Source organism: Gasterosteus aculeatus, chromosome 16, assembly GCF_964276395.1.
Source record: "Gasterosteus aculeatus chromosome 16, fGasAcu3.hap1.1, whole genome shotgun sequence".
Taxonomy (NCBI): Eukaryota; Metazoa; Chordata; class Actinopteri; order Perciformes; family Gasterosteidae; genus Gasterosteus; species Gasterosteus aculeatus.
This window is the reverse complement of record NC_135704.1, coordinates 12,123,402-12,148,632: the sequence shown is the minus strand read 5'-3', so window position 1 is coordinate 12,148,632 and position 25,231 is coordinate 12,123,402. Positions and strand designations below refer to the sequence as shown.

General features: G+C 47.2%; 1 protein-coding gene across 3 annotated transcripts in view; it reads left to right on the top strand.

Moving 5' to 3' along the window:
* Positions 1–1,100: 1,100 nt before the first annotated feature.
* The window catches only part of myo10l3 (myosin X, like 3), a 44,103-nt gene continuing 19,972 nt past the window's right edge, over positions 1,101–25,231 (top strand). For all 3 annotated transcript variants that reach the window (XM_078091142.1, XM_078091143.1, XM_078091141.1), the window contains exons 1-13: positions 1,101–1,398; positions 12,945–13,043; positions 19,143–19,301; positions 20,163–20,350; positions 20,473–20,607; positions 20,877–21,001; positions 21,119–21,132; positions 21,254–21,338; positions 21,459–21,565; positions 21,778–21,907; positions 22,906–23,024; positions 24,479–24,625; positions 24,842–24,942. In XM_078091142.1, the coding sequence (XP_077947268.1) occupies positions 1,378–1,398; positions 12,945–13,043; positions 19,143–19,301; positions 20,163–20,350; positions 20,473–20,607; positions 20,877–21,001; positions 21,119–21,132; positions 21,254–21,338; positions 21,459–21,565; positions 21,778–21,907; positions 22,906–23,024; positions 24,479–24,625; positions 24,842–24,942 (1,430 nt within the window). In that variant the 5' untranslated portion in view covers positions 1,101–1,377. The remainder of the gene's footprint in view (positions 1,399–12,944; positions 13,044–19,142; positions 19,302–20,162; positions 20,351–20,472; positions 20,608–20,876; positions 21,002–21,118; positions 21,133–21,253; positions 21,339–21,458; positions 21,566–21,777; positions 21,908–22,905; positions 23,025–24,478; positions 24,626–24,841; positions 24,943–25,231) is intronic.

Sequence of the window (25,231 nt, the reverse complement as noted above, 5' to 3'; positions counted from 1 at the left end):
GTTCTGCCGCGTCACTTCTATTAGCTGCCGCACCCATTACATAACAGACTCAAGACGATTTACCAGTCTGCCTCTCTTGTCCTCTTGGCATGACTATTGCATTTAGATTCATCTGTACCACTGTTATCCCAGGTCATGAGTGGGGGGCTGATCTTACTGACATAAGGGCGCAGATTAAAAAGCTTGTGTTTTTTTTGTGGATTGTAAGCTTAAAAGACAACAAGTAAGATTGCATTTGGTAACTGTGGGGAAAGTGTACAATATTAATAAAGCTCTGTTTAGTTTAGCTTAAGGAAAATAATCTATATGTTCGATATGCTCGCACCGGATTCATTTTTATGATCTCAAAAGTAAGAGAACAGAGTTCGTGGCATCCTCTAAATAATGTAAAGTCAGATTTAAAAATGATATTCAAACCGCAGCTTAAAAAATTGAATCATTTAGATTGATTCTGTCTCTCTCATTGTTGTCCTGTTCTTAAAAACAAATAAAGAATTAGAATAAATCTGTGGGCCAAGAAACCAAAAGAATGAGTTAAAAGCGTTTTCTGTTTGTCTGTCTGTCCATTGTTGTTATAGTAGCAGTAAAACCACTCTGTTGTGTGAGCAATGACATTTTTGATGAATTGTGTGAAGCGTTTAGCCTCTAACATAACATTTATATACCTGCACAAAAACAAAACAGCCTGTACACGTCCTGGGACCCACATCACTTCATAAACATCTCTAACTCAGATGACTCGCTACACGTGATCTCCCTCTTCCTCCTCCTTAGTTTATTTTTACTTTTCCGAAAGGAGGAAGTCTAAATAACGACTCATCGTCAGTCTATAACACACACATACTTGGATAACTGGGGGAGAATTCAGTATGCAACAATTCCTCCCTTGGTACAAATATTCCTGTCTCATATCCCTTTAACTGTGTGCTTGAGTGTGTGTGTGTGCGTGTGTGAGTGCATTTGTGTTGAACACCACAGGGGAAACAATACACATCTTGAGCACACACAAAACCATCAGCCCCTTTGTGGGAGTGAACAGCAAAAGGGCGTATGCCGAGTGGGAGGAGCTATGCCCAGTTGGGCCCCGCCCCCCACTCACAATGTGCCGGGCTCATTGAAACGACTAGACAGCTGAAACGCAGCAGCTCGGCAGCGCACCGGGAAGAAAACTCCTCAGCGAAAGACCACACGCCCCGCGAAATGGTCCCAGCTTCCTGAGCCAGCGGGAGGAGGAGGAGGAGGAAGAGGAGGAAGAAGAACTTTTCTTTAGCCGGACGACGTGGATGGAAATCACCCGGGAGGACGGCTTCCTCTCCTCCGCCGTGGTACCCTGAACTCAGACTACAAAGGGACGAGAGGTCCGGCCGCTCGGGGGAAATGGAAACATTCTTTTGCGAGGTAAGTCACTAAGAGCCTCCCGGTACTGTAACGCGGGTTTTCTGTATTTGTACTCTGCTATGAAAGTGACTTGTAAATGGTTTTGGGAAGCCGGCGGTCTTTGTTTCTGTGTTTTGTTGCTGTGGGCCGAGTCTCGCTGCTCCCGTTTTCATCCTATAGTCACTTATTAACATACCATCATTTGCTTTCTTTTTTTTTGTTGGGATGCTTACTCATTTATCGAAATGTGAGTATCCCAGACTAGCACCGGGCTGCTTTGCAGGAATAAACCCCCCTCCCCTCCCCGCCCCCCAAACAAAACTACTTTAAATATACACAGATAATCTCATTATCGGGATCGTGTGAAAGCATCACCGCCGCTTTCCGTCTCCTCTTGTGCAGCATGGCTTTGATCAACCTGCACCAGCGTGGCTGTGAAAACTGAGTGTGTCCCCTGCAGGTTGGATGTGTCATCCTGCCACACATATGCAGGCTGTGTGTGCAGCGCAGGTCTGCTTTGTCCCCCTCATCTGAGTCAGAGGACACACACACACACACAGGGAGTGGGGGGGAGGAGAGAGACAGTCTCCTGCTCTCACCTCCAACTACTTACCATACTTGGCCCTCTGGGATGAGCTGTGCTGTGACTCAGGGGACGGACGCTGTTTCATAGGTGACTCTCGTCTCGTGCTGTTTGCCCATCTACTATGTATGTTCATTTTTTAGATCCGGTTCTTAATTAAAGCAGGTGATTAGTCACCTGAGTTTTACCAAAGTGTTGTCATGGGGTCCCACTGAGTTCCAGTGGTCTAATGTGCTGTTGCGTAATTTTCTGGTCATCCTGAGTGATGTCTCCTTACGAAACAGCGTCTTTCTGCGAGTTCCGTCTTGGAGTGAAAGAATATCCGTCTCAAGAAGCCGTACAAACTACAGTTTTCAAAGTTCTGTCGCATAAACCAACAGTGTAGTGAGCAGATTGAGGCGACCTGGATTTGGGCTCGTAATCTTGTTTTATTAGATTGATATGCTTTCCAGATTATCATTTTAGACCAGGTCGCCATAGAGAATTGTTATTATTTGGCGAGCGTCCTTTGTTCTGTAATAACTGAAATCCCCAAATATGTATTTGACTTTGATCCAGGTTTGTGATATAACCTTCCCTGTGTCGCATGTCTTTGAATTGTTAGCAAAGGACAAAGTCTTAACATGTAATTTGATTAAATTATTGTCAATTCAACTGACATCAAATTAAACTCTACCGTATAATTTGAATGGGCATCAACCGTAGAAAAAACAGGTATTACTTGTGGTTGTCTTGCATTTTTATGAAAATTGCATTCAACTGATTGACCGGATTGTCCTTTTTTTATACAACTTATGGGTCAAGGAACAAAATCTGCTTCCCGAACTCCTCAGTGCAACCAGTGTGAATTTAATTAAGGAGGAATTTTGTGAAGGATTAAACCAGACTCAGCTAAAACCGGCGCGGTGGGATAAATCTTCGCCGTGATTCATTACTGTGACTCAGCCGGTCTGATTTGGAAAGCTGTGACGTTAAAATGATATCATCGTTGTTCAAATCTTCCTCTTGATAAGAGGAGAGATTCTTTTGCAAATCCGGTTCATTTAGATAAACGCTGTCCAGCCTTTTTTTTTTTATCAGGAATCTCTTTATCTAGCCCTCTTCAGCTTAACCTTGCGTGTCACTTTTGGGGGGTTGGGGGGGAGGTGGTGATGGATATAGAGGGAGAGAGGGGGGGAGGGGTGGCAGGTACAAGGGTGTGCGCTCAAAAGGTCTGTCCTGAGAGCCCATCCTGTCCAGCAAAGGTCTTTCCTCTCAGGAGCCGACGCAACGCCGTAAAAGCCTCGGCGCCGCTGCCTCGGCCTCCACGCCCGATACGAGGATGAGGTGAAATCCCAGCTACGCGAGTTGCTAAACTAATCAGCTCCTTTTATTAGCATCAGCTGTTGCACAGTGGAAAGCCACTCGAGGACCTTTCCACGCCCGTTTACTACTTCCCCGCACTGCGCGGCGAATACCTTTCTCTTAAAGACGGCCCCGAGAAGAGCGAACCCCAGATTCCCGGCCCTGACCCCTGAAATTCCCGGTCACGGCCGACCTGTCGTCCTGGCATCGTGGCGCTGTGCGGACAAGGCTTCAGGTTTCACACCGTCGCCACCAGAACCCACGCACACACGCACACACACACACACACAGACGGACACATTCTCCCGAACGTGAAACATGGCTCACAGCCCCCACGTGCTGTTTGTGTGTAGGTGTTTGAAGCCGGCAGCTCGCGCGGTAGACGCTCTGCGTTGAAACGGGTAACGTGAGAAAGGCCAACCTGCTCCGACCCAGTTGTCACTTCCTCCAGCTGCCACTTGGGAGAGCTGAGATTCTGAGCTCATCGCTCTCCACTTCCAGCCGCGGAGAAGTCAGGAAGTACAGTTAGGATGTAAGAAGAGGAAGGAAAAGGTCCCAAAATGGCTAATGGATCCTGTGTTTTGTTAAGTGGTTATTGTTTGCATTGTTCGCATCAAACAAATGGACATTTAAAAAAAACCATGCTGTCGCCCTGAAGAACAGCGGTGGTTGTTCATGAACAAAGGTGGAGGTGTGATGAGGGAGTCGGTTTATGTGTGTCAGCAGAAATCACTCTGGAAGGGGTTTAATCGGTCACAAGAACGCCGGGACTAATCACCAACAGGCGTTGACCACCCATAAAATAACACGGATAATCCCCTCTCACACGCACACAGAGATAACCACCCGTCACAATGACATTTTCAAATTTGTTAAGCTTGAGTTTTTCCATTTTCACGCAACAACTCTTTTCCTGCATGTAAGGTTTGCATTCAAACTACACTCTGTAAAAGCCTGAAGCCTCTCGCCACCTTGTGTTTGCATTTCTCTATCAGTAACCTGAACCCCGTCTATCAGCAAGCGGGCCGTCACACCGGCAGCTCGGGGCCCGTGATGACCTCCTGCTGACACCGCGCTGTTGACTTTAGCTTCAACCGGCTAAATGACCAAGTGTTTCAGATGGAGCAGTCTATTCCTTGTGATGAAAGGAAAAGAACACCCCTTTTTCCCCAGGTCGATCCCACAGAACGTCTAACGCGGCGCAGGAGCCTTCCCTCCCGTCCATGAGCTCATGGTGATGCACAAACTATGAAGTCCCGTGACAACGTCTTTCATCATCTCATTCTTTGACCGGAAACAGTATTAGGCCAAATTTCTGGCTGCGTTGACCTGAACTGACATCCTATGTGTTCACAAAACGCAGCTCGTAAAACATGTTAGTAAGGTAATGTTCAATCCAATGTCCAACACCCATCCTTCCTGCCCTGTGTGTGTGTGTGTGTTCATATCAGGGCCGTCCTAGGTGTGTCGTCCTCTGAAACATAAATCATCACAGGTTACTTGGAGCTCTTGCGCACATCGGTAACACGTCTGCCCTCTTGTTTCGTGACGTCAGCTGTCGTCTGCCATATCTGGGATTTCTATAGTGAAATGAGTCTTTGTGGAGTCATGCAGAGATGCGTCTGGACTTGTGTTAGCAGCAGCTCACGGTTTGACGTGCTCACCTTGTTCAGTCTCAAAGCAACTGTGACGTCGAAGAGATCAAGGGTATCAAGAGGAAGACTCTTAATTCATTTTATTGCTGAGAGGTAAATGAGCAGATGGACCAGCAGACCAAGCTGTGGTCTGGGATCAGTTATCTTCGCTTAGAACAAACACTTGAAACAAAGGGAGACAGCTAGCTCGGCTAAGGCCGTAAATAATAAAGTCCACCTCACTAACATGTTGCTTCTCATTTTGTTTTGACTTCCTGCTAAGCTAAGCTAATCGCCTGCCCGCCTCATATGCACACGTTCAGACGTGAGGGAGTTTTTTTTAACTCTCAGCAAGTGTGCGTCTCAAGATGCTGCTCATGTTTTGTGTGTGTCCACTGTCTGTGATTAGGACGCCGTTCTGAAAGCCTCACATAACACAAGTCTCTTGGCCTTCACCTGACCGACACAGTGAGTTGGAGGAAAGTGAATGGACTAAATCCTGAGTTCAGAGTTGTCGTCTGGAAGCTTAATAACTGCCAACCTGTGATTACTGCTCCCAGGCCAGATGGTGACTTTCCCCTTTTGGCCCCCTATGATTACTGCGCTCGGAGGCCGCCTATTACGGGATAGAGTCTCTCCGCACTCGCCTGTGTATCGCATTTTACCGCTCAAACGCATTGCAGCAACCACAGGGGAATATGGCCGTGAGGTGAAAAAGATTTTTTTTTTCAAACTGTAAAATTGTTGACTCCCTCGTGATGAGGTGACGGCTACAGTTGTGTTTCCAAAACTAATTGCAGGAGTAAGTACACAATCCCACGCTGCGTGGCACAGCTTAAAGAGGCAAATGAGCACAGCATGGCGCAACCCACAGTCATGACGGGGCGGCTTTTCCCCGTCCACTCCCTGTTTGTTTTACTACACGTGCGTGAGTGTGTGTGTGTGTGTGTGCGTGCGTGAGTGTGTGTGTGTGTGTGTGTGTGTGGTTTGGCCGGCGGTTGTTTGTAGGATCAGACACTGAGATACTAAGATTGGCATGTGGAACAATGTTTTAAGACTGTATACATATGTTTATTTCTCCCACTTGTGCCCAACCTTCCATAACATCCTCATCCTATATATGAAATGCTCACCGCGTTCCTCTATGAAGGCACGTTAACCTTTAAATGCTGCAATCAATACATCATCAATGCTCCCTCCCTCTTTACCATTTCTCCATAATGATTAGAATGCTGGAACCGTGTTGGATGATGAGAAAAATACTACATTTCCTGACAAATCTTCCATTATAACTTCTTCAAATTTCTTTTTTTGCCCGACCAATAGTTTAAAACCTAAAAATATTAGTATTGCTATCACACGACAAATGCTAACATTTGAGAAGCATGTATTTGGCATTTTCATCCGCTTAACTGATTAATTGATTATTAAAAGTGTCATGTCTGCGTTTGTATATTGCTACCAGTCAACAAAATGGCTAAATAATGACCGAAGCCCAGAATGCATTCGGTCATGCAACGTGTTAAAATTACATTAAACAGAGAAAAGCAATCACATCACATATTTGTGAAGCTGAGAAAAGCAAAATGTATAATCTGTGTAAGACAGGAGGGTCTCCGGGAGGCCTTACGCTCAACCCGGGACAATGTGAGGAAGGTCAAAGTCAATGTAACATGAACCAGGTCCTCTATCGATGCTCCACTCAACCATAACAACCACTCCCCCGCTCACTCACACATTCAAACACTCCTGACGGCAGCATTCCTGAAATATCTCTGGGATTCCTGCTGTGCGACCCCGCGGCAGTCAACAGATGAGTTCGGAGGAGGCTAGAGAAGACGGGCAGGAGGAGGAAGGCCAGGTGGCTGAGTAGACATTCAAAGTCATTCAGGCTTAGCTCAAACCTGCAGTAATCGCATCATTTGCTGCCTCTTTGCCTCTTCGGGCCCGGAATCTGTTCTGTTGTTGGTGGATCAAAATGCGTCATAACCCTGAGGTCACGGGGTCACACCAGTACTTTCATCACTCTAGATCACTGGTGGAAGGGAAATACGTGCATGTGGAGCAGGACGCTGTGACAGGAGTTTGTGTCAAGTGCTCCTCTTCTTTATGTCCTCCTTGTTATGCAAATTGTCTTCTACTCATTAGCCACATGGCAGATTAGCTGCATGAAATAGTGAGTGAGGGGAGGGGCTATTTAAGACACAGACACACACAAACACACACACTGACGGCGGCAGAAGGACACAAAAGACACACACACACGCGGTGCTAAACACACAGAGACGCACACACAAACACGCGTGAACCTGTGCATATTTGCTCCACTTGCTTCTGTGATTCCATTTAGGATCTTAATGAAAACAGCTCAAGACAGCGGTGAACCGCCGCCGCCGCGCGCGCGTGTTTGTTTTCCATGAACCCCGGTGACACAGCTGCATTCATAACCTTGTCATCCCCAAAGCGTCTCCTCGTAACAATAACCAGGCTATAAATATGCAAATGAAGGCACGGGTTAACCGGTGAGGCCGCTGCCTCCGGGCCATCCACGCTTTAAATCTGTTTATGGCTCCCTCAGCAGGGGGTCCACGCAGCGCCTCGCAGTCGCCCCCCCCAGCGCCCCTCCCTGCACCAAGCCGGGGAAGCCCCGTTCCCCCAAGGGACCTCCTCCTCCATTAGCTAATTTCTGATCAGCTGCTCCCTCCATCATTTATTCATACGTCTCCCGGCACAGACGCTGAAGGTTGCCTTTAATCATCTGATCTCACCTCCCGGTCACACCTCATGCTGGTTGTGCGAGCGTCAGGAGGCAGACGTCGCAGTGCCAACGAGGAAACAAAGAAACAAGGAGACGTCTGAGGGACAAGCAGCAGCACCCTGGTGTTAAAAACCCGCTGTTATGTTTTCTAGATTTAGTCTTTGTGCTAGTCAGCAATTACGTGCCACGTGATGAGACAGTTGCCTGATGCAGAAGTTAGCGCGTTGCCAGAGGGCCGCATGGCCGCTGCTGATGAGCTCTTGAGAGCGACACTGAGCCCGGCATTGGTACAGATGAGCTGCTGAGAAAAACAGTAGAAATATCTAAAATATCTGGATAACAAGTAGGACGTCCCGCTTTTGCCCAACTGGAAAGTTTGTTAGTCTCTGCCAAGATTCCCCTCTGAGCGGCAGTCAGCCCATTTTTTTAATCTCACCAGCTACTTGGCAGTTTCCTCCTCATTCCACTCACTCAGCATCTCAGATTTGGTTACAATCCCTGAATCTGCATTTTCACCCTTTTTGTTGGGCAGAGCAATAAACTCCTTCATTGCTATTGTTGTTATTCTTCTGACTGCATTAATTCACATGGCTTTATTTCTTTGAGCAAATGCTGATTACGTTCAAATTATAAAGCCTCATTTAAAAAACGAAAAATGTAATAATTTCCCCAACAAAATAGTTATTACACACACACAAGAAGCATGCACGTGTCAATGCGCTGTTTGACCGCTGTCTGTCCATCCAGCGTCCTGGACCGCACATCTGCCTTTGTGACATCAGTGAGGTCACAAAAGGGTCTCGGCCTCACGACTCTCCGTTGTTATGGGAACGATGCCACGTTTTGGTATTTGCAGTGTAAATGGCGTTTGAACATCTGTTTACTCTGAGCTCAGGCAAACGTCATCTCGATCGACCCCCCAAAAAGCACATGGTAGAGAGACCAGGGAGCAGCGGCCACAGCTAGGGTTTCGTTTCCACGAATGCGTTCCCGGTGGATACGTTCCGGTTGTTAAGTTCATCCGAGCATAACAAATGAGATGCTGCTCGCAGTCCAGCTGGATGTTCCCGTCCCTCAGCCGGGCATCGCTTCTTGCCAGCAGTCAGCTGAACCCGCCCCGCCGAGGCTGCTGTCCGCCAGGCACGCGTCCACTCGCCAACCCCCCCGAGTCCACGCTGTGATCCGAGAAATTGGCTTCACAACTTGACCGTTCGACCGAGTCCCCAGTCGGGGCGATGTTAATTAGCTTAATTTGGTTCTGTCTGATCCGGTCACCTGATACCGCCTGGTGCTCACGCGCCTTGCCGGCTTCCAAAGTACCCGTGGCACCTTTTTTGTTACCGAGCGGGGCCTTAAATATTTAACTCTTCATTCATTGGCAACTCAAGCCTCCAACTCCAGGGTTACGTCATTCAGCCCCAGCGGGCTTCTGTGTCGGGCAACATGATGGGACGTCGGCGCACGGCCCCCTTTTGGCGTGTTGGATCACCGCTGTCAGCCGGGGGTCCTGCCACACGTGCTCAGTGACACGCACCACCAAGAATTTGAAATGAGCTATAGAGCTGGAAATGTGGTGGCAGCTTTTTAATGGAGAAACATCTGGTTAGCAGAGGCGCGGGAGTGGTGGTTAACTGGGTGATTCCATCCAGTGAAGGATGTGTTTCCTCATGAGATCGACTCTGTGCTTCCCAGTGATGCAACAACAACACGCGCCGAGTCGCTGGTTTGGTCTGAATGGTCGGTTGTGCTGCTGCAGGGGATTCGAGTTTAGACCCGTGTCCCGTTTGCGTCCCAGCTGGCTTTTGTTTGGGATGTTTCCGCCTGGTTAACCCCCAAGCCCTCAGTCCGAGGTGGTTGCCTTTGTCCCGACTTGGTGACGGAGCTCCTGAGGATGGAGGGGACAAGGGGGAGGAGCTCTGTTGAGGCCATCTGTTGCCGCGGCAATTCATCTCCGCTCCGGCTTCGGACTCTTTTTGGCACACATACGCTCACGAACAAAGACACAAGCAAATGGACGAGCACCCCGCGGTCAACTTAAGCTTTACTGGCTGACAGTCATCCAGCGGCATCGCCGGCTGTATTGGAGTGTGAGCTGTAAAGGCAAAAGGTGGTTCAGGTTTAGAGAGAGTGAGGAACGGAAATCAGAGAGCGGTTGGGTGCTGGAGTGCTTTTTTTTTACCTTTTTCATTAATTATTTATTTTTTAATTTTGAAAATCCTTTAATACCGAGAAGACTGCTTTGACATTTTAAAGCAAAACAAACGGGAGATAACACAAAAGGATATGTGACAAATTTTTGGTAGAATCATGTACGTGTTTATTAGGCAACTACTGATTTTCTGCGCAATTTAGGTTATAGTGCCTGGTGGGCCGTTCTCCAGAGACGCCGGTACAGCAAGCCAAACCAAAATGGGCGTCTGTTGGAAAGACTTAAATAATCGTTTGCCTGAGTGGACAGAAGTTCTGTGACCTCTTGTATACTGGGACATGGTTCAAACCAATTCAGGATCAGGACAGTATGCCAGCAAGTCATTCTACAAAGGTGTAAACAAAGCGTTCTCTCCCATCTTTCTAATCATGAATGACCATGCGATCTTTCCCCCGGTGTGGAGGTGACGAAGGTCGAAGCCAAAGGAAGAATCCTTTCAGCAGATTTGAGGCATGATCTGTATGTGTTTCACCTCTGCTCCAAATACCAAGTATTTTTAATAAAGTCCTGTTAATGACTTCACACCGGTGTTGATTCCAATTTTTCTAACAGCATCTTTAAGTGCGAGCTTGTTTCTGACTTTTGGTTTACCATATAGTGTTTACTCATTTCATTATCCAGAGATTGAGACAAAACCCTTCAAATCTTGGAAAATGGTTTGATGTTTTGCAGCACTGAAATTGAAGCCATCCCGCCATGTGGTGTCGAAAAAACAAAGCAGCATTTGGAGCCATCTCACTGCTTTCTCACACAATCTACCTTTCTGTTTACCCCCCCTCTCCCTGCGTGTTTCTTTACATCGTCGCCTCCACTGTTGCGGCTTGGCGCGGGCGCGGCCTCCACCAGCTGCCTTCTGCTAGAGTTCAAGCCTCCGTGATTTGCAGTTACATAACAGAAGTGATCTCCTTAAAAATCTACGGGGTAAATCTCCTCCCCTGGACCTCAGCGAACTCACGTGAAGCGGCTTTGCCTTGAATAGGCCGCGCATGCCGGGCTCGTACCAGGCGGACGCAGGCGGCTGCCGGCGTGGAGGGTCACCGATCGCCCCTCATTAGCGGCGAGCTGAGTTTCCGTGTTGGAGGGTACCTCTGTCCTATTTGTGCCCTGGTGTTTGTTTCTGTTTGTCCGCCTCCTCGTGCAGACAATGGGAGGCGGGACATTATCAGGTGCCTGCACCCTTCCTCTTTCCCCTCTCAGAGCCTCCTCTAATTTACACGACCCCCTTTATCCCACTCAACACGCTCCCTCGTGGTTTCAGAGAGCCACATTTAGATGCAGCCCATTAGACGACTGAAAAAAAATAAAGATGAGAGTAGGTTTTGCAGACGGCCTGGTTGGAGTGAGCGACCCTTTGTCCAAACAAGGAAAAGGAAATCATGAAATCAAGCCAAAAGACTCAAGATCGGTCGTCACTGAGCAAGTTAAACGAATGGATTCTGAGTAATTCCTCTTCGCCCCCGTGATTCAGCACAGATTTTTAAAAAAGATTGCATTTCTCCGTCAAACAAAAGCATCTCGGTTCTCGGCTCAGAACCCGGTGGCCAAAAACATTTTCGCTCCACGTATGAGGGTATGTGTGCACACGTGGCAGCCTGTTGTTAATAGTTAATGAGGATTGATGTCTAGATGTGGTGACCTTGTATAAGGTTTCCTGGTGGAATCCATGCATATCGATCGCTTCGGCTTTATGCTCTGTTGGACTCTCAGTTCCCCTCTGCTGCGAGTTCTCTCCGGCCACTTCAATGGTGGGGATGATTAATGGGGGTTAGTTTGTCAAACAAAAGAGGGTGACTTACAGTCATAATATCTAAGTGCACATCCAATAAATGTCACCGCGAAAACCAAAATATTTGATTAATGTGATCTACAGTTGAAACCGTAAACTGAGGAAGGAAAAATAAAGCTTAAAGGAAAGGTTTGATATTTTTAAGATAAATAAGCATTAATTGTTAGTTTTGCTCAGCGGGGGTTGACTGCTGCACCAAACCAGATATGACTTGTTAAATGTTAAGCATTGCAGCTGCTAGAAAATGTTGTTACCTTCAAGGTAAAGCTGCTAGTTTAGCTGTTTACTCTTGAGTTTCCAGTCTTTATGCTAAGCTATTCAACGGACAAACTTGGCATAGAGTCGCATAGATTTTCTCATTTAACTCTCCCCAAGCAAGCAAATAAGCACTTTTCCAAAATAGTAAACGTTCCTTTAAAGTTAATATGCTCATCCTCCAATTGTTTTATAGTCACTTATGGAGTTAGTCATCCTTAACGATTTACAAATTTGACCGCACAGCCGTTCACTCTCCTCCACTGCTGTCGTTAAAATGCAGCCGGTGCTATAAATGCATCTTCTGACGCTGCGAGGAAATGACAGTCTAAGCAATCGGCCTCAGATTCCTGTTATTGCTCCTGGTCACTGAGCTGCTAACAAACATGTCTGGGAAGGCCAGTGACTCGTACACAATCACGGGAGAGAAAAAGGCGGCCCGGGTCAGCTGGTGCTGCTGACGATCTCCATCTGGAACTGGGACTTGATCCGCGACGGTGGAGGCGGCGGGTTGTTTTTTTGCCTGATTGAAGAAAAATGAAGGAATGGGTGCCATGGACACATTGCTTTGTGGCAAACGCTCGTTTGGGTACATGTGCTTCTGTTTCATGAAGTAGCTCTCACAACCAAAGACTGAAAGCCCCTTTTGACACTTTTACTGCGTGTGTGAATCTGAGTGGCTGTTGTAGTGTCTGACGCACCCTCTGCATGCTGCCTTACTAACAGGCAATGACAGTGTAATGGGAGGATAACTGTGTCAGTTCAGTGTTCAGGGCTGAGTACCGCTGGGAAAAATGTGACAAAACTAGAAGATGTCATCTCTGCCCAGAAAACCTCTCACGCACCTGGTACGCTCACACACTTAAACGACGCGGGATATTTTCAACTTTGCCTTTTCTCGTCACCATAAAAGGATTTTTATTGCAAATGCCCACAGCGAAGACTCCAACGAGACTCCCGGATGTGTCCGGATGCTGACGTGTTTCCTTGCGTTGCAGGGGGCCCGCGTCTGGCTGATGCACAAAGAACAGCTCCTCCCCTCCACCGTCAGTTCCAGTGACCATTCGTCCTTGGTCCTCACCACCGACTATGGGAAGGTAAGAAGACCTGTTTTTCGTTGCTGAAGCATTACCTGAGTGCCTTTGACAGTTCCACCGATGTCATTGTTCAGTGTGCACCATGAAGCATGTTTCCATCGGTTTAACGTCTGTTCTCGCATGAATTTGCGAAACCCTTAAAAAGCCAATACTTGTGTATATGAGTTGCAATCATAAGTTTGCTTGTTTTAACTGATACAACGTACCTGTAGAGACTCCCTTGGTCTTTCATTTATAATTTACACGGTTGTAGTATAACGTAGGAGTGTGCACAAGGTTAATTGTTTGCACACGTGTGCATCTCAAAGGCTGGAATCAACACCTTTTGTAATACAACAAGAATGACAGGAACGGGCTCCTTGTGTCAACTCATTGGCCCAAGCTTATCCGTTTGGCAGTGCGGGGGGTCTTTGTGTCTGGAGGAAATCCTGTCAGAGAGCGAGAGAGAGGGAGGGAGAGAGAGAGAGAGTGTGGGTCAAAAAGAATCATCCAAACAAACCATAAAAGAGGTGCGTATAATCGTCCCTTAGTTTCTTGACTGTCCAAAGGCAGCCTCGGCACTTTGCTCGGGTCAGGGCTTCGGGAAGGGACCGGCCCTTTCTGCAGGATCTCTACTTAAAACATCCTTTCCGCATCCAGACGGCCGTTATCCGAACCTCAAGCCGGAGAGCTGTGATTTATTGCCGGTGTCCTTGAAAGAGCCATGTGAAGACGAGGCCTTGTATTTAAGGTTGAGGGTTATCACTGATGTGTGAGAGGGAACAAATGTACCCATCCTTATGTGTTCGACGTTTCTATAATCCGATCAATGTAAACACCAACCAGGTACAAAGGATTTACAGCCTCGGGTTGCAGGTTGAGAAATGAATCAGTCCTAGCGTGACCGGAGAATACCACTAGCTGCTGCCTTCACCTCCCCTCGGTGGGGTTAGAAAAAAACAAACATTTGGTTGAGGGGACGTCCCATTTTATGGGATTGGGTGTAGCTGAAATGGAGCTGGACTCTTTCGTGATCCTCACATGCAAGCTCAGGATGTGTCGGTCCATCCGGCCAGGCGTATGGTCTAAGATTCTGCAGCCAGAATGACAGGAATGTGGGACTGAAAAACAGACTCCACCTTCAGGGTCCTCCGTCTGACCGGATACAACCTCCTTGTTTGTGAACGATGCATCCGCTGAGGTTCATTTGCATTCCCCGATTAAGTTGTAATCTCTATTTTAAAGTGATTGTTTGTGTGTTTCAAAGTGGGGTTGCATGAGGTGATTATCCATATTCAGTCTATTGGAGACGACACGCGTCTCAGCTCGAGAGCTGAAAACAATGAAGTGCTGCAGCCAAACTTATTTTAGCACCGTAGAATAATATTCATATTATATATAATTATGCATAATAACTATTTTCAGCAGCCCTTCATGGCGCGGAAGCGATCTGACCATGAAGCGTCCTTTCCAGCAAAGCAAACAGACTCTATTGACTAAAACAGTATAAATAAGATCCACTTTCTGTTGGGAAATGGCATTCAGCATGCACTTATACAGATATTGATTCTTTTAGGTCGGCCTTTCTTTTAGGTGACTAAAATACATTTGACCCGCCCGGGTCCACGGCAGCACAGCCCAGTGTCCATGCTGCTGCTCCTGTCTGCCCCCCACCCCCTCATCCCCATTGCAGGGCGTGCAGACCACGGGAGCTCACAAGCCCACAAAACATTTCTTCAACCCAGCTCCTCTGGCAGGTTAAGGGTACTTTGTGTGAGTGTGTGTTGTCTGTCAGTCTTTGTCCTGCAGTCTTTACTCCCGTGTGCAGTGTCAGAGGGGGTTTCATAAATGTATGCTGGCAGGATTTCACCTCGGTGGGGGGGATACACCATTATCCATTGCTCCAGTGCTCACACTAAGGTGCAGCTCCCTGCCTGAGTGCTCATCTTACAGACCCCATAGTGTGTCTTTACCCACAATGCATCGGCTTTTATAGCCTGAGCTGGCTACTGTCAGATTAACCATCATATCAGCATTCATCACTGTCTGGACGCAGTACACGGCAGACCTGAGCGGACCAGTAATACACTGCAGACACACTCAAGCTGAGATAAATGTCTAGTGTCTTTGTGTGTGTGTATTGACCAGATGGCACCGGCTGGATTAACAGTGTGTGCGTTATCCCCAGAGGGGCGCCCATGTAAAGAGAAGCAGGAAGGCTCCGTCACCTGTGCTAAATAGCTGCTGGTGATGTCATCCTTCCCCACCGGAACGAGAAAAAAAGAGATTGACTTTCGTCCGTGCACAAGCCTCGAATGCGATTCTTTAATCATTTTTTACTTTTTTCTTAAATGATGTATTCGTTCAGTCATTCTTTTCTACAGAGAGGTACCACAGATACAATGTTTAAGGATCTTCTCTTTGGGTCGATGCTTTCAATGAGTTAAAAGCTATAAGTGTGACGTCTGAAGTGGTCCTCTGAGTCCTGTAGGCATGAGGTTGAAAATAGGTTTGTTATGGCCCCTCAGTTCTTTTCTCTAGTATTGGTCAAAAGAGTCATTATGTGAGTCTGCGGGTGACGTGTGTATTCATTAGAAATAACAACATGCACTCTCAAACGTTATTGTGAGCATCTGCCTGCATGAGCCAAATATTTGTAGTTGTTGTAGATGTTTTCTGATTTTTCAGCATGGATGTAATGTAAAACTCTTTTTATTTCTAAGAATTTTCGCCATTAATAAGCCTCTGTGAGTGTGTGTGTGTGTGTGTGTGTGTGTGTGTGTGTGTGTGTGTGTGTGTGTGTGTGTGTGCCTGCCCAACACCCCCCCACCCTCCATGTCTCGGGGGTTTGGGTGGGATCTCCCGTCAGCAGATGGATTCACTGTAAGACAGAGAGGGAGTCAGAGGGAAGAAAAGAAAGAAGATAAACAAGACAGTGTTTGTGTTCACAGGCCTGCGATTCTGTATGTGCCCATGTGTCATTTTCTAAAGGCTCGAATATATCTGGCGGCTAAAGGCCACAGAGCGGCAGAGCCCGACGCCGCCCACATGTAAATATTCAGCAGGCCACGTGGAACAAAGCTGCAGCAGGGTGTGGTTCCGGAGGAGGGGAACAAAAGGGAAGTTTAAAATCAATATTATTGCTATTGTTTGGTCATCGGGACAACTGCTCCAGATCCACATTTCCTAATCTACAAATAAGATTGATGGATCTTTACAGATGAGGGGCTGGAACCTGAGAAAGCTTCAGGTTGTTACATGATAATAAAATAAAATAAATGACATTGCCAATAAAGTAACGGAAAGATTTGAAATAAATAACGAAGGAAACCAGCAGAGACAACTTTATGTCCCTCCCCGTTGAGCCGCTTAAAAACCCTCATCACAAAGTCCACAGCAGCAACATTTTCAGTGAGCGGGGTTGTTTTGTGGTCCAGTCAGCGTACTGCACCAGCGCCAACGCCAAGCTCCACTCGGAGAGGATCGATTCTTAACAGCGAACCGTTCCACTAATCAGCGACGGGTCACAGTTGGTTATAAGGGACATGGAATGATCTCCAGCGATCATTACTCCACCCAGAACGTTAACACTGATGAGGCTCAAATGGAAAAGTATCTGCTTCGTGTTTCGAGCGTGGATTTGAATCCAATGGATCCCAGCTCTGATTCCTTTTTGTGGAAGTTGTAATTCAATAACAGCCAACACTCAGTGTTACTTCACTGATGGGGCTAAGACAGGCTTTTATTCCACGGTCCCTTTATGGAAAATGTTCCAGTGGGTCTAAACGTCTTAATGGACGCTAAGAGAACATAATCGTACCTCTTTAGGATTGAAGTTGAGATGGAAAAGAGCGTCAGTCTGCGTCCAGATATGCTCTCATATGCCATCTTAGCTCCCTTTTAGCCGTTATCTACTGCGGTTTGACATAAGTCTTGTGAATCATTTTGAAACAAATTCAAGACATTAATGGATTCAGATGAGAAATGCTTTCGGCTGTACGGACAAAACTAAAACTCTGTGACTTATCCCCCGGGAATCAAATCCAACACGCAAACCAAACCATTGAAAATGGAATGTGAAACCTCTTTTGAAGCTGGAAACTCCAGCTCGGCTTTCCCCGAGCAACCCTGATGTTCCTGCCATGAAAAAGTCCCCCGAGGCTCACAATTATCCACAGCGGATGAAAAACAACGATCACATGATACGACGCGAAGAAAGAAACAAGACACGCTGAAGATGTGACGAGACAATTCCTCTCTGCTGTTTTCATATTTTCCTGCAGCTGTATTGAGAAACCTCTTGAGGTAACGCGGCCCGGCTGCCTCACCTCGCTGATTGCTATCGTGTAACAATCTTTTCTCCCAGTCACGTCCTCGTTACTTTGAAGCTGCGCTCCGGGAATGTGAAGCACGACAACACGGGCCTAATATTTGCCCCCATTTGTGTGGGTTTGTTTGATTGGGTTTCAATGTCTCTCCCTCTGCGTCAACAGAAAATACACTCTGACCCCAAATACATACATAACGTAACAATATTTTTGAATAATAAATTTATGTTCCCTATATATTACATAAAAAATAAATATAGTGACATATTAGACCCTACAAAGACCATGTGTTTGGAATTAGCTTAATCCTTTGCATAAAATTGATATTTAATCCATTTAAAATGACATAGTTCAGACCAAAGATATACGTTTTCTTTTTTTGGAAAACAATTTGCAGAAATCAATTTTTTTTTGATTTAATAGGGATTTGTCTGAGCACATTTTAGTCAGTGCTCTTCCAGAGCACCAGGTGTTGATACTGAATCAATCCCATTAAGGGAGTGATGTAATTTGATGTAAAATGATGATACTGGTTAACGATGTTAGACAAGTGAAAGCTTTTTTTTCTCTTGATTTATCAGTCACAGCAGCCCTGCCTGGTAGAACAGGGCCAATTTGTCAGAGAGGAGAGGGTGGGGTTTAAGCCGATTGTTTATGGACATCTGGGTGTAAATCTGCCTCCTTCTGCTCGATGGATGACATCACTGCACGTGCTGCTTTTCTCCCTGAGGTCCTCTTCACCATTTCACAGACCTCAACAGCCCCAAAACACGTATCAACCCTCTGATGACGCCATTGTTATTGTGCTATTGTCTCAGGCTACGCCCATCTCTGAGGGCCATCGTCTATCTGTACGTGGAAGGCCTTTTTCCTCACTTTCATATAGACTCACACAAGTTTCAATCAATAGATACATATCAATGCAATTGATCAAGACTACACAAACCTCAGCAGCCTCCACGGCGCCGACTCAGCAGTTGAGTGAGAACCATTCTCTGCTCCCAACTGGGACACAGCTAGCGAGAATGAATGGACTGGGACACCACAACCGCCGGCCTCCTCGTCCATCAGTATTGATCTAGCCAGGGCTTCCCGTCAAGTGACCATCACACGTCTCTTCCATTAGAGGTCCGTGGAGCTGTGTGGGTTTGCAGAGCTCGTTCCGTCCTTTGTCTCTCTCTCCCCGGCTCCCCTGTTGGATCAACTCAAAAGAGATGTGTCTGTGATCGAACTGATCAAGGAGGGAAGTCTTGGCATGAGTTTGACGGGGGGCTCTGGCTGGTAGGCCGGCAGCGTGCACAGACAGGCACACATTAGGGCCTCAATCTGTCATTTTGACCCCAGTTCTGCTGCCATTCATGCATGCAGCGCAGGTCACACCAGAAGAGGAGAGATTCTAATCAGTGCTGTTCAGACCCCACCCCGATGCTGAAGGGGAATGTTTAATAGGACTAAATGGGCATGAACTCGTCTCCTTTACAGTATTTAAGACGTATGTGCAGTTCGGTGGTGTTGTTTTGAAATTGTGTGTTGATCGTCGGCCACCAACCATTGAGATGATTAGAAGGCCGGCGGGCACCAGAACTGCTTAAATCAAGAAACCCTTTATCAGATAAACTAATAATATTAACATTTCTCACGTTTGACAGACTAGACGGTGAATAGCTCAATAAAAAATCCATCCATTCACAGTAAATGATGCACGTGCCTGCTCTGCAGACTGCTGCCTACAGCTCATTTAAACACAGACACACGGGGCTGTGAAACCTTTTGGACGTGTGTGTTGTTCCAGGCGATCTACCTGCAGACGGCCGAGCTGAACCGGGAGACGCTTTACCCGATGCACCCCAGCAGCATCCATGGAGTGGAGGACATGTCCACGCTGGCCGAGCTGCACGAAGCTGCCATCATGCACAACCTCTTCCTGCGCTACAGTAAAGACGACATCTACGTAAGGAACCCGCACTGTCTGTGCGTCTGTGAGCGCTTCTACTGTGCGCCGCCACCATGCACCTGGAAGCAGCGGGTCCATTGTCCTGGTGGGGTGGGGGTGGGGGGGGGGGTTGGGAATTCTTGCATGCTTCAGGCAACTTAGAAAGAGATCTCAGACCACATCAACTGGAAATGTGGATTTTTTTTAAGGGGATTACAATATAATTCATTGCGAGAACAAAAAGGTATTAAGACGCCGTCTTGGGGGGCTCGTCAGAGGGAAATGTCGTAATTAAACACTAGAAGTGACTTTGACGGAAGCCAGCAAGATAACAATGATAAATATCAACATTTAACAAGATGCAGAAAACCTCTGGAATGCGCTGAAGAGAATTAAGATTTGAGATGTGTTTGTTCGAGCCCCGTCTCACTCCGGGGGATTATTTTCACAGCAGTGTGCTGAAGTCCTCTTGAAACACTACCCGGGCCTGATTAAAATAATCACTGCCCACGGTCACATGGTGACTGTGTTTTTTTTTTTGATCTCCTAATCTGATCACGGAGGGTTTGTACTGTTCCGCATTCATGGACTCGCAGAACAATCCCATTGTGGAAAGATGACCCACAAACACATTTTTGGTTGAGCCCTCCCCAAAGCGATTAAAGCGTATGCGGTATTTTAAGATTTCAGGTACTGGGTCACAGGAAACTGGGCGAATCTGAGGAGCTGCTGTTAAGTAACTACGCTGCAAATCTCATGCAGAAATTTGATTTGTGTAAATAAAAAGTTGTAACTTCTGGTGTAAAATGCAAACTGTTTCTCTTTCACCCCCTCGGTGCATTCTGCCCTTCACTAACAATCTGTCCTCGTCTCCCTCAGACCAACATCGGCTCCATCCTGGCCGCCGTGAACCCCTACAAGCCGATAGCGGGCCTGTATGACGCCGACGCCGTCGACCTGTACAGCAAACACCAGATGGGGGAGCTTCCTCCTCACATCTTCGCCGTGGCCAACGAGTGTTACCGCTGTCTGTGGAAGAGACACGACAGCCAGTGCGTCCTCATCAGGTGAGCGATTGCCACGAAAGGGCCTGAGAACTAAACATGCAATCAGCGGACACTTGTGGCTCCGACGCAAACAAACGCACGGCGGGTTTGACGGATGGTTTCTGTGTCTATCGCGTGGTCAGCGGGGAGAGCGGCGCCGGGAAGACGGAGAGCACTAAGCTGCTGCTGAAGTTTCTCTCGGTGATGAGTCAAAACTCGGCTGGCGCTCCGCTGACGGAGAGGACCACCAGGGTGGAGCAGGCGCTCGTCCAGAGCAGGTACGGTTTGAATCCAAGGGTGTGAAAGAGCAAGGGGGACGTATTCTCATGAAAACCACCCTGAATTTAGAGAAATAAGTGTTTATTTCGTTAGTGGCTTTCTGTGGCGATCAAGAATATCGATGACTGCTTTGATTTCTGTTCATGTAACAGAAAGATTTCCATCACTGTAGTAAAGAGGTCTAAATACGTACTAGACAATAATGTGACAAACCTGTGATTTGTAAAAAAGGCTTTCCTAGCAGATCTTCTATTTGCTCTCTCTGCAGTCCCATCATGGAGGCCTTCGGCAACGCTAAGACTGTGTACAACAACAACTCCAGTCGCTTTGGCAAGTTCATCCAGCTTCACTTTTCCCAGAACGGAAACATTCAGGGAGGCTGCATCATCGACTGTATCCTCCGACGGTTCACTTAGATGTTCTCTCGTGAAATCACACGTCCGTAGCGCCTGTTTGTTTCAGAGGACGTTCTGTACATGTCCATTGTTCTCCTTGACTTTCGATCGTCAGATTTGCTGGAAAAGGTAGGTTTGTGTTGAAACAGCGACTGGGATCGGCGAGTATCTTCCTCGACTGAATCGATCAGTCCATTCTCTCGTGAAACACTTGACTTAATTTTATTCCAACTATCTTTTTCTCTCCAAGAACCGAGTCGTTCGACAAAATCCCGGAGAGAGAAACTACCATATTTTTTATTCTCTGTTAGCGGGAGCTGACAAAGACCACAGAGGTTTGTGTAAAAGGATGCTTTATTTCTCGACAATGACAATCGTAGGTTTTCCTCTGGATTAAAACGTATCGACCCCTTGATTTATTTGAGTGTGCGTTTCCTCACGCCTCTGTGTTGCAGACATGTTCCTCCTGTCGGAGGGTCCCGAGTCGTATCACTACCTCAGCCAGTCGGGCTGCGTTGAGGATGGAAGCCTGGATGACAAGCAGCTCTTTGACAGTGTGATGGTGAGGCCACGATGAGTGTGTCAATAATTGGTGCAGGTGGTTACTTTGCACTCCAGGGGGCGCCGTAAGCCTTTTTACCGGCGGTGTGATAGCGCAGAGCCTTTGGGCTTTGGACGAACATTATGGGGGAACATATTGTTTTCACAGAAGTGTAAGAAAACCGTGTCTTTCACATTTTGACATGTTGTCCTCGTGGTTCCGTTGTGTTTCAGGCGGCCCTGAGTGTGATGGAGTTCACTGAGGAGGAGATTAGAGACGTGTTTAAGTTGCTGTCGGCTGTCCTCCAGATGGGGAACATTGAATTCATGACTGCTGGTGGAGCTCAGATCACTTCCAAAGGAGGTAGGCGAAGGGATTAGGAGGGAAATATGTGGCAGACCTACGACACAGAGTGTGTTACATGCACATTGTCCACATGTACCACACTGGTAAAACTAGTAGGAGAGAGTTAAGTCAAAATAGGACTATAGGAATCTTAAATGGGAAATTAGGAATTTTCTTTTTTAATCTCCAAATTATTTCTTGGAAAGTTGTGATTTGGAACTAATTATATTTTATTATATACTGAAGATTTGTCAACAGATATGGAAGTTTGAAGTACTCGGTGTACATTTACGTGGGTTTTTAAATGGAGCAAATCCTAGAAGGAAATTCCTGTTCCCACCATAATTCCTTCGAAATTATAGTTATTTCTAGGACACACTATGAAATCCTGAAATGACATAAAAATTACAGATCATCTGCAGTTACACGTTCCCTTTGAAAACCAAAGTATGTTTAAAAAATTGAGGGCACAGTGCTTTGCTAACCAGACAACGTTTATCATTATTTTTACCCTATCCATGTTGCAGGAAAATGGATACAAAGATGAAATGCTGGATAAAAAAATGTATCTGAAGTTTATACAGCAAAGAAATATGTGTTGAATGACCACTTGTTCATGCTGGATTGTGTTGAAACAGTAAACTTGAATCAGATATTTAGATTCGGGACAATCTCTGCTCTACACCTCTTTCCCCTGAGTTTGATTGACACTGCAGGAGCAGACGGCTCTGAACAGGCTGTAACATGAGCTCCAGTCTCCTTTGTTTGCTGTGTGCGACCTCTTTTCCAAAGAACCAGTGAACTACGGTGCCAGCAGAGAACTGCAACCCCCCCCCCCCCTCCCTCCTTTCCCCCCTCTACCCCACCTCCCACGCGGAGCAGAGTTACCTGCAGACCGTGTGGGACCTACGGGCCTTATGTCGCCGGTGTTGTTCCACATGAACAGGGAGACACCCGAACGTGACACACACGCACACGCTACCTCTGAGACATTTGTGCACGTGTGTTTTTTCCAGTTGTCAGCAACGTCAGCGAGCTGCTCGGCCTGGACTCCTTCCAGCTCTCGGAGGTGTTGACCCAGCGCTCCATGATCCTCAGAGGAGAGGAGATTTGCTCGCCGCTCACCGTGGAGCAGGTAACCAATCCAACGCTGCTCCCGCGGCATCCCGGGATTTAAGGATTGTGCTTTTCCCTTTGCATTAAAACACACTGAAACATACAGTAGATGCCTGTTTGTTGGCCCCTGTCCACACGCCCCCCTTGTCCCGGTGACACACACACACACACACTCTTTCTCCGTCGCTCACATGCCTCTCCAGATCCCTTGCGTGACTCCCGGCCATTTCCTGCTTTTTGTCTGCCAGATTCCTGGCACAATAAACCCATCGTGATAGGGATCTCAGTCAAAGGCACAATAGGGCCAATGACTGAGGGCGAGGCGGGAGGCTTCTCCTCCGGAGGCAGCGCGGCTCGAGCACCAAGGCGCCGGTTCAATAATCCTCCCTCGGCCTCAAATCTCCACGCCGGGCTCCGTAATTAACGTGAATGCCTCACAGTTCTGTATCGGCGTGCGTTTGTCCCCCTTCGCCTTACGCCACAAGGACATTCGGACACATGACGCAATCCTTTTTGGTTGAGCTTTGAGGCCTTTGGACACCTCATATGCATAAATACCAGCGACTGTGCAGCGTGGACCTTTTTACTATTATCACAGACACAAAAAGTCACAAGAAAGCTTTTCACCACCAGACAAAGACCTCGCGCTGTCACCCGGCCACTGCCTGGCCTTTTGGAAGCAGCTTGTGTCTTAATAGAGTTCATTATTCCAGCCCCGGGACTCGGTAAGAATGGCTCCTTCTCACAGTGGCCATGGGGAGGGGGGGGGGGGGGGGGGGGGGGTGTGAGGAGGTCAGGCACCCTGCGACCGCCTGCACTAGGCCCTCTTCCCCCGCCACCCTGGACAAACAGCCATTCTTCTCGCCACTGTGACGGAGATCCTGGAGCCACCGGCGCTCTTGTTTCACACCGGGCCAGTCGCAGGAGGTGAAGGGTCTTGATGGATCGCTCCCCAGGAGCATTGTCGCCACCAAATACAGTACACACCTAGTGTTGTTTTCATGTGAAAGCACAATGCCAGTGGAGGAAGTGTGGCTGGCAAGCTCAAGCTTTTTTGTGTTGGATGATGTCGGGCTGAACGCCACGAGAGAAACGCAGAGCCGTGTCAGATGTTTCTTTGTTATTTCGTTTTGAATTTTCTATTTTGTTTGTCTTGCTTGGGGTGTTTGTTTAAAGGTAGAGGTCATCATAAAACGAGACAATCGTCCACAAAAGCAGTTTTTTTACATTTGTCTTTGTTTTCACTGGATGTATGAACAGAAACGGCCTTAGATGATAAACGACTGTGTCGTAACAACAGACATCACCGCTAAAACGTACACGCTTTGTCTCATGGACACCCGACTGAGGCCCTACACATCACATGTAATGATGTCTTTATCTGCCGTGAACATGGGGATGAACTGTGCGCTGCGATGAAGACACATTGGTATCCATGGTAACCTTTTTGTCTCTCCATGTCATGATTCGCAGGCAGTGGACTCGCGGGACTCTGTTGCCATGGCACTTTATTCTCAGTGTTTCTCCTGGATCATAATGAGGATCAACCAAAAGATCAAAGGCAAAGATAACTTCAAGTCCATCGGCATCCTGGACATCTTCGGCTTTGAGAACTTTGAGGTGAAAGTTCGCTTGTTTATTTTAGAACAGACATAAAAGAAAAGATTTACCTCTGAAACTCTTCAGAAAAGGAATGACTACAGGTTTATCTATATGATAAAAAATTATGCTTTTTTTCAACATTAGAGCATTAAGAAACAAAAATCAGCATTATCTGCCCCTGGAATGATGTGCCACTGGTCTGTACTGTCTTTTAAACTCTCTCCCATCGTGTAGGTGAACCGGTTTGAGCAGTTTAACATCAACTACGCCAACGAGAAACTCCAGGAGTATTTCAACAAGCACATCTTCTCGCTGGAGCAGCTCGAGTACAACAGGTCTCCGTCTCCCCAAAAAAAGAGACATCCATGTCTTTGGGTGGGACTCGATTGCTCGTGAATGCAGTGGAAAACAAAACAAGGCTTCTCAATAGCTGTAGACAGTCCCGCAGACAGATACAGCTGCGGGTGGGGGTGGGTTGGCGGGTGGGGGTCGGGGGTTGGGTTGGGAGCTGGCAGGCTGCCAGAGGGTTTGGGGTCAGATCAGTTTCTTGCCCAGACAGTTGTTTTCTTGTATAATGAGCCAGCAGCTTGGACATGGCCCATTTCATCACATGCTCACGCTCGA